At 41.9% G+C, this 9,932-nt stretch overlaps 1 protein-coding gene across 1 annotated transcript in view; it reads left to right on the top strand.

The window, feature by feature from the left end:
* ZMPSTE24 (zinc metallopeptidase STE24) overlaps positions 1-9,238 on the top strand; it is a 37,782-nt gene extending 28,544 nt beyond the window's left edge. The window contains exons 3-5 of the mRNA XM_011977647.1: positions 1,163-1,267; positions 5,957-6,100; positions 7,526-9,238. Of these exons, the coding sequence (XP_011833037.1) occupies positions 1,163-1,267; positions 5,957-6,100; positions 7,526-7,750 (474 nt within the window). The 3' untranslated portion in view covers positions 7,751-9,238. The remainder of the gene's footprint in view (positions 1-1,162; positions 1,268-5,956; positions 6,101-7,525) is intronic.
* The last annotated feature ends 694 nt before the right edge of the window (positions 9,239-9,932 follow it).

Raw genomic sequence — 9,932 nt, 5'->3', positions numbered from 1 at the left:
AAAAAAAAAAAAAAAAAGAAATAACTATTGTTAACATTTGTATATACTTTGTCTACTTTTTATATTTGTATATTTTTATATACACATTCACATTGTTTCATAATTAGAATCATACCATATATTTTTAGTTTGTGTCTTTCTTCACCTAATCATTTTCCAATGTCAGAACATAATCCTTTTTTTTTTTTTCTTTTTTTGAGATGGAGCCTCACTTTTTCGCCCAGGTTGGAGTACAGTGGCGTGGTCTTGGCTCACTACAGACTACGCCTCCCAGTTTCAAGCAGATCTCACGCCTCAGCCTCCTGAGTAGCTGGGATTACAGGCATGCACCACCACACATGGCTATCATTATTATTATTATTATTTGAGATGGAGTCTTGCTCTGTCGCCTAGGCTGGAGTGCAGTGGCGCGATCTCGGCTCACTGCAACCTCCACCTCCCAGGTTCAAGCAATTCTCCTGCCTCAGCCTCCAGAGCAGCTGCGATTATAGGCACCTGCCACCATACCCGGCTAATTTTTTGTATTTTAGTAGAGACAAGGTTTCACCATGTTGGTCAATCTGGTGTTGAACTCCTGACCTCGTGATCCGCCCACCCTGACCTCTCAAAGTGCTGGGATTGCAGGCATGAGCCACCACGCCCAGCAACATTTTGTATTTTTAGTAGAGATGGGATTTTGCTATGTTGGCCAGGCCAGCCTAGAACTCCTGGCCTCAAGTTATCTGCCTGCCTCGGTCTCCCAAAGTGTTGGGACTGCAGGCGTGAGCCACTGTAATTGGCCCTAATCTTTGAAAACAAAATTTCTAATGGTTTTGTAATACAGTGTGACTGTCATATAACTTTATCATGATTTATTTAACTATTGTCCCATTGATAAAGATTTCTATTTCTTCCAGTTTTTTTTTTTTCCCTAATCTAAGTTAGTCTAGACTGTAAGCTTTATGTAGTCTGGAAATGTCCATCTTGTTCGTCATTCTGTCTTTAATGCTTAGCCCACTGTCTCATGTGGAGCAGTGGTTCAGGGAATGTTTTGTTAAGACAACAGTTTTGAGCAAAACTGATTATTTCTTTAAGTTAAAATCTATGAAGGGCTATTACTGGGTTAAAAGATAAAACTTTTTAAAGGTTCTCAATAATTTATTTTTCTTTTTTTTTTTTTCAGAATAAGAAACAAGGATGTAAAAATGAGGAGGTACTTGCTGTACTAGGCCATGAACTGGGGCACTGGAAGTTGGGACATACAGTCAAAAATATCATTATTAGCCAGGTAAGTGTGGAGTGACAATTATTTTTTTATGGCATGGTAGTCAAATTAGAACTATGGCAGGCATGAGAGGTCATATAAGAGAGGTCAAGACAGACACCACAGCCAGGCTACCTGGTTTCCCATCACAGCTCCCTGACTTACTACCGGTGTGACCTCAGCCAAGTTCCTTAACCTCTGCCTCTGTCTCCTCATTGAATGATAATACCTCATAGGACTGTTTAAGAATTAAGTGAGTTAATACATGTAAAGATTTTAGACTAGCACCTGGAATGTGGTGAGCACTATATAAATTATTATTATCACCACCATCACCTCCAGAGTAAGAACTTGGAAGATCAAAAGGAACAAGCCTAGATAAGTTGAACATTAAGATGCTTTTTTAAAATTAAATTAAAAATTTTTTTTGAGACGGAGTCTCGCTCTGTCACCCAGGCTGGAGTGCAGTGATATGATCTCGGCTCACTGCAACCTCTGCCTCTCAGGTTCAAGTGATTCTCCTATCTCAGCCTCCTGAGTAGCTGGGACTACAAGCACCCACCACCATCCCTGGCTAATTTTTGTATTTTTAGTAGACACGGGGTTTCACCATGTTGGCCAGGCTGATCTCGAACTCCTGACCTCAGGTGATGCACCCGCCTCAGCCTCCCAAAGTGCTGGGATTATAGGCGTGAACCACTGTGCCCACCCTAAAATGCTTTTTTTTTTTTTGAGATGGAGTTTCGCTCTTGTTGTCCAAGCTGGAGTACAATGGCGCGATCTCAGCTCACTGCAACCTCTGCCTCCCAGGTTCAAGCAATTCCCCTGCCTCAGCCTCCTGAGTAGCTGGGACTACAAGCACCCACCACCATCCCTGGCTAATTTTTGTATTTTTAGTAGACACGGGGTTTCACCATGTTGGCCAGGCTGATCTCGAACTCCTGACCTCGTGCTCCACAACCCCCTTGGCCTCTCAAAGTCTTTTTTTTTTTGAGACGGAGTCTCGCTCTGTTGCCCAGGCTGGAGTGCAGTGATATGATCTCGGCTCACTGCAACCTCTGCCTCTCAGGTTCAAGTGATTCTCCTATCTCAGCCTCCTGAGTAGCTGGGACTACAAGCACCCACCACCATCCCTGGCTAATTTTTGTATTTTTAGTAGACACGGGGTTTCACCATGTTGGCCAGGCTGGTCTCGAACTCCTGACCTCAGCTGATCCACCCGCCTCAGCCTCCCAAAGTGCTGGGATTACAGGCGTGAGCCACCACGCCCAGTCTAAAACATTTTTTTCATTTAAAAGTTATTATTGCCAGGCGTGGTGGCTCACGCCTGTAATCCCAGCACTTTGGGAGGCCAAGATGGTGGATCACTTGAGGTGAGGAGATCGAGGCCAGCCTGGCCAACATGGTGAAGCCCCATCTCTACTAAGAATACAAAAATTAGCCAGGCGTGGTGGCACACCTGTAATCCCAGCTACTCGGGAGGCTGAGGCAGAATTGCTTCAACCCAGGAGGCAGAGGTTACAGTGAGCTGAGATCATCCCAGTGCACTCCAGCCTGGGTGACAGAGCGAGACTCCTTCTCAAAAAAAAAAAAAAAAAGTTGTATATTCATTGGAAATTGCAGAAAATACAAAAAGAAAGCAATTCCAATAATGTTCCTCCTCTGGGTTCTAGAACCTCTAAACCAACAGATGTTTAGACTTTGGGTGAAAAAGCACTATATCATGTTGACTAGTTCTGAGCATATGTGGCCTTAACTGAATCTTCAGTGGGTTTTCAGACCTTTAAAAAGGCTGGCTGAGCCAGGCATAGTGGCTCATGCCTGTAATCCCAATACTTTGGAAGGTTGATGAGGGAGGATCACTTGAGGCCAGGAGTTTGAGACCAGCCTAGGCAACATAGCAAGACCCCTTCTCTCCAAAAGGTTAAAAAATTAGCTGGGCTTGGTGGTATGCACCTGTAGTCCCAGCTACTTGGGAGGCTGGGATGGGAGGATGGCTTGAGTCCAGGAGATCAAGACTGTAGTGAGCCATGATCACACCACTGCACTTCCGGCCTGGGTGACAAGGAGACCCTGTCTCTAAAAAAAATTAAAATAAAAAGGCCAGCTGGTTCTGGGTGATGAATTACAAGGGAAGACTTGTGAACTCCTGTGGGCACTTTCCTGTATCTTTAGGTATAGAAATGCATTCCTTGGCTTGAAGCTGTGTTGTGTGGATACATGGCACTGAGTAAGACTAAATAAATCCAGGTCCAAATTCAGTTGAATTTTCAGTCTAATAAGGAAAATCACTGCCCCTTCCATGAGGGAAGGGTTCCAATGGAATCAGCCTACCACAAGGTGGTTGGCTGGTCCCTGAGATGTGGTACCTTATCAAGACTGGGACTGATTGCTTCTCCGGACAGACTGGACATATGGCAGGTGCCAGTGAGGAGGGTGTCTGTGTTGACTAATACGTTAACTCCATCTTTGTCACTGTGGCCACTCTATTCATAAGTCCCTTGACTAAGTCATGAAGTGGCTACAGAGAAAGGCTAGCTGACCTTCACAGAGCAGGTGTCTTCCCCAGTTGACCAAGAGCCTCCTTGACTGTGGGACTCTTTGGGTGAACATTAACATTAGGCCACCTATAATCAAACTCTGCAGTAATTTTGGAAGTTTTGTCACATACCTCTTTGCCAAATCTCCTTGTTAGCCATCCTCTACTTTTTTCCAAGGCCCTAATTATCCAGCCGAACCATTTTTTTCCCACTGCCAATGAATTAGGATATATATCCTTGCCTCAGGCTCTCTCTCCTCCCAGGCTGAGTGGACAGTGAGATATACACCTTAAAGTTCCCCTCACCGAGAGTATATCCCTTCACCGCTGCCTTCCAAGACCATCCCTGAGTGGCTCTGTAATGCCACAGCAGTCCACTTTCATCTGGTGCCAGCATGTTGTGTTAAGTTATTTGTAAAATAGGCTCTGATTTTTTTCCTGTTCAACTAATTGATTACAGGAAATGGCTTATGAGTAAGGGTTGGTTGAGGGTTGTTGGTGGCAGGAGTTGGTGTACTAGAGTATGAGCCACCTGCTTATTTAACTTACTGGTGCCTTCATAACTTGCTTCATTTCCACTCTTATATCTATCACTTATGCTTGATGATGAAGTGTTTCTGGGCATACCAGTTTCCTGGCTAGGCAGATTAACATAGCATCCAGTTCAGGAGGAATAGTTCAGGTTGCAGGATCATGGTATCCCATGACCAGGAATTCAGTCTGTAGTAGGGCCCAGTAGCAAACCAACAGTTATTTTTCAAAAGGACAATGGTTACTTGACAAAAGTGGATGCATAGATGATAAGTGTAGGAGACTTCACTGAGTTTTCTGTTGGAGCTTGTCATATGGATCCACTGAGTGATAAGGATGAGGGCGAAGCTGCTTGTCCTTTGTCCTGGAGCAGCTGGTGAGCCTTCTTACGCTCCGAGCCCCATTCTAAGCTGACAGCTTCTTGGGTTGTCTCGTAAATGGTTTGGAGCAACACACTTAAATAAGGTCCATGTGGCCTCCAAGATCCTAATTTGCTACAGAAAAAGAATGTTGTGTGTTCTCCAACCTTACTCGAAGAGGTTGTATTTTGGTATAGATTTTTAATTTTTTTCCCCACTCATTTATTGTTCAAGATGGATCTACTTTCTCCCCTGACCTTTCTAACTATTCGGTACAGCTCCAGTGGGCCTAGAGAGGATTCAAGGGAAGCCTGTTGCTTTGGAGCCTCCACTTCAAAGTCAGGTGGGAGACGTTGTATCTGATTACAGTCTTATAAAACAAGGCCAGAATCCATTCTAGCACTTCACCCTTTACAGAGAGAAAATATCCCATTGCTATTGACCACTTCAAACCCTCAATGATAGGAGGCTCAACTGAAGCTTGCCCTTATAGAAAATGATACAGTTTATACATTTGGGAACATTTTGTTTTACTTTTGAAATAAAAGTGAAACTAAAAACTACTGGCGGGGCAGGATGGCTCATGCCTATAATCCCAGCACTTTGGGAGGCTGAGGTGGGCGGATCACCTGAGGTCAGGAGTTCAAGACCAGCCTGGCCAAAATGGTGAAATCTCGTCTCTACTACAAATATAGAAAAATTAGCTGAGCATAGTGGCAGGCTCCTGTAATCCCAGCTACTTGGGAGGCTGAGACTGGAGAATCGCTCAAACCCAGGAGGCAGTGGTTGCAATAAGCAGAGATTGTGCCACTGTAATCCAGCCTGGGCAACAGAGTGAGACTCCGTCTCAAAAAAATAAAAATAAGTAAAAACCACTTAAATAATTTGTTCTGTGATCACACTGATACCTTTCTTAAGATCACACTATGATTTCTTTTTTGTTGTCGTTTTTTTGAGACGGAGTCTCGCTCTGTTGCCCAGGCTGGAGTGCAGTGGCACGATCTCAGCTCACTGCAAGCTCTGCCTCCCGGGTTCAAGCCATTCTCCAGCCTCAGCCTCCCGAGTAGCTGGGACTACAGGCGCCCGCCACCATGCCCAGCTAATTTGTTTGTATTTTTAGTAGAGACAGGGTTTCACCGTGTTAGCCAGGGTGGTCTCGATCTCCTGACCTTGTGATCCACCGCGCCCGACCACACTTTGATTTCTTATACTTTATGGATGCTACTGATCCCATAGTGAAATCAGCTTGGTAATAACTTAGAAATTTCATGTCCTTCTTTCTAGATGAATTCTTTCCTGTGTTTTTTTTTATTTGCTGTATTAATTGGTCGAAAGGAGCTTTTTGCTGCATTTGGTTTTTATGATAGCCAACCCACTCTAATTGGACTATTGATCATCTTCCAGTTTATTTTTTCACCTTACAATGAGGTAATGTATGATCTTTAAAATTATCACACATATGCTCTTACCTGCTTCAAATCTAGAGCTTTCAGGATAGTGGAAAAGGAAATAGAACAGTACAGTTTTAACAAATAGATGAAACAAAGTCTTTTAGTCCCTGGATTTACTGGTCAGTATGACAAAGTAGCAGAAAAATTCAAGCCCAAATAAATAAACGCTTGCATACTCTTAGGAAAATGTAAGTAGAAAATTAGACTTCAGTGGTGAACACCTAAAAGGACTTGGTAGAATGTTGTGTCCTAGGCCACATATTCACCAGTGCTTGGGTAAAAATCTTACGTGTGTGAGGGGACAAAGCAAACACTAATTGAGTCTGTGTACGGCTCAGTAAGGGAGGCTTAGTGACTGTTCCTCTGCTCCATGACCACCTGCCTCCATATAGCCTGAGGGATCCACCCAAACCCACAGAATCAAAATCAGGTATTTTGTGGTAAATGAAACTTAAGAACATTGCTCTGTGTTAGCTCATTAGGGGTATCCGTGTGAGTGATAATACATAGGTTAATGAGACTATATAACAAACCTGACAGTGGCAACATTTCATCATGTTTGGTAAGGCTTCCAAATTACGCTAAGAAATAATATCGAAGATCTTGAGGTATCTCCATTCAGAAGAATTCTCTCTTGGGATAGATTGCAGAGTTAAGATGAGCTAAATGAATCATATTTTTCTATTATGTATGGTGGTCACCCCAAGAAAGAAAAATGGAGGGGCATAGATCATATTCCTATAACATTGTCCGCATAAACCAAATAAATTTGGCAGAGGACTGAGATGTATTATCTTTAAACTCTTTTTTTTTTTTAAGATGGAGTCTCACTCTGTCTTCCAGGCTGGAGTGCGGGGGTGTCATCTTGGCTCACTGCAACCTCCCTCTCCCGGCTTCAAGCAATTCTCCTGCCTCAGCCTCCCGAATAGCTGGGATTCCAGGCGCCCATCACCACGCCTGGCTAATTTTAGTATTTTTACTAGATACGGGGTTTCACCATCTTGGCCAGGTTGGTCTCGAACTCCTGACATTAGGTGATCCGCCTGTCTCAGCTTCCCAAAGTGCTGAGATTACAGGTGTGAGCCACCTCACCCGGCCTGAGCATGACTTTTGAGTCTCATGTCAGCACTCAAAAGTTTCAGATTTTGGAACATTTCAGATTTCAAGTTTTCGGTTAGGGATGTTTAACTTGTATATGTGTTTCTGGCCTGTTTGCTTGGGGGAAAATAAGGCTCAATTTATAATTTCCTCACCCTAGGTCCCCTAAATATTAGTGATCTTTCTTTTGTCCTGCCATTCCTCTTATCCCAAGCCAAACTTCCTCTACAGTCTCAGCTCATGGAACCTTCAGTAACAACAAAGAGGTAGACAGTGGCTAAAACCCTTTCATTTACTTTTTCAGGTTCTTTCTTTTTGCCTAACAGTCCTAAGCCGCAGATTTGAGTTTCAAGCTGATGCATTTGCCAAGAAACTTGGGAAGGCTAAAGACTTATATTCTGCTTTAATCAAACTTAACAAAGATAACTTGGGATTCCCTGTTTCTGACTGGTTGTTCTCAATGTGGCATTATTCTCATCCTCCACTGCTAGAGAGACTTCAAGCTTTGAAAAGTATGAAGCAACACTGAGATGCCCAGGGTCTGTGACTGAAGACATTCTGATTATTTCTGTCCTGGCAGCATGTTCCAGCTCTTGATGTTTTTAAACTTTTTTTTAAAAGAAAAATTAAGTACAGAAAAGCCCAGATTTAAATACGTTTAATATGTCATTTCAAAAATGATTTTAATAATTCATTTCTTAAAGAAAACACCGAATGAATTTTGAAGCTTAATGTTTTTAAAGGCATAGTTTTATCTTTGACATCTAATTTACCATCAAGTTGTAAAATTGTTTGGAAAAATACAGAACTTGTTTTATTTATATACTTACATGGAAACTGCATGTGAGGTGTTTGAGGGCATATGTTTGAAAGAGGGAGCACCACCTCGGGAATCCTTTCTGTGAGGCGGAAACCGTGGTCCTGAATCGTTGTGCTCATACCTAAGTTGAAATCTGGTCTTACTTTCATGCTGTTATGATTTCATCTGGTGAATCAGTGTTTTAAATAAGAAAGGTAATAGTTGGTAAGGCCAATATGATTTAAATGAAAGTAGTTAGAAAAATGCTCTCCTACCAAATTTTAAATTTCTCTCTTCCCTCTCTTGCTACACACTGATCAAGAGTAATTTTCATAGTGCTTTGAAGTTAGAAATTATGTATAGGATATTTTAAATCATTGAGTTTTGTGTTTTGTTTGTTTTCATTTTTTGGAAAATCTCTGTCTTTATCTTTTTTTCCCACATGGTAAATATGATCCCATTGGGAGTAAATTGTAGCTTTTTCTCATTCATGCAGTAAATAATACATCCTTTCACTTAGCAGAGATGGCCATATTAAACACGTTTTGCTATGTTAAAAGTGGCAGAACATGAAAGACAAATTAAAAATAACATTTTTTAAGCGACATAAGAGTGAAATGAATCTCTATGACATTTCGGGAAAAAATATAGTTTTCTATCTCTTTCAAGGGCAGAAGAGTTTTCATTTTTATTTTTGTAATTTTATCTGTAAGTCATAAGTACTGCTTAATCAGGCCTGATTCTACTTTTGAAAATTACAGTTCTGGAAATGCAGATAATGTTTACTTTGAAAACAAATGTCATGAAAGATTTCCAGTTTTTAAAGCTGTATGTTTCACTGCTTCATATCTCTGTCCACTTTCTGAATGAGAACTTAGTTTGTGCCTAGATCTGTCACTCACTGATAATGCTTACCTTCTGGGCATTTATTCCAAAGTGGGATCGACTGTGCGCCTTTGGTATCTGACCATAAAGTCTTTTGTTCCACTGACATTTGGGTGATGTCTTCACATGGAAATATAATAAAAGTGAAAATCTAGTTTAGTACTGCATTATTTATTTTCCTGAGGCTAAAGAGGAGCAGTCCTATGCCTTTTATTCAGCATCCTTTATCTGTGACTTCATGCTCTGATAACTGCCTTTCCTTCCTTCTGTGCCTTTGAATACAAATTTCAGTTCTGCAAAAGTTAAACATTAAACATTGCCAATGCAAATGTATGTACTTTGTCTTTAGTTTGATATTTGTGTATCATTTGTTTAATTTGTGTATCGTTTGTTACCTGAACGTATGTTTATTACCCAAGAGGAACTGGGTGCTAGCAATGAAGAGGGGAATGAAGAAATAGCCCTAATGATGAGTGGTGTCAGCACCACCTAATGATGAGTGTCAGCACCACCACTCATCATTAGGCTTTACACAGAGTCTCTTCAGTGGCTTCCTCCTCCTCTGCTCCCGAGTATCACCAGTTCTTGCAGATATTTCCTTGGAAGCTTCATTTGGAACCATTCCTTCTCCATTTTTATAACCTCAAATTGTTGGGCCTGCCTGGTCTAATCCAGCTGCCTCTTTGGTTTTCCTTACATATGGTGGCAGTAATTAGCTTTTAAATATGTGACTGACTTAGTCACCCACACTTTATGGATGGCAGAGGCATAGGGATGGCCAAAAGGATACTGGTAGGTTCCTGAGATATTGACCAGTCACTGGTGGGTTCCTGAGATATTGACCAATCAAAGGAAGAGTAGATAGGCCCACCAAAAAAGGAAGAGATGCCACTTTGCACCCTAAGACTTGGTGGATGTGCAGCAGGGGCAAAATTGAGTAGGTCAGAGCCTTGGGTAAAATGGCACAACTCCAGCAGAGTTAAGCTCTGAATCTAAGGTAGAATCTCTGTTGTGTGTATATACTGGC

The sequence above is a fragment of the Mandrillus leucophaeus genome, unplaced genomic scaffold (genome assembly GCF_000951045.1).
Source record: "Mandrillus leucophaeus isolate KB7577 unplaced genomic scaffold, Mleu.le_1.0 Scaffold182, whole genome shotgun sequence".
Lineage (NCBI taxonomy): Eukaryota > Metazoa > Chordata > Mammalia > Primates > Cercopithecidae > Mandrillus > Mandrillus leucophaeus.
The sequence above is the reverse complement of the archived record's forward strand: the minus strand, read 5'-3'. Positions and strand labels throughout refer to the sequence as shown.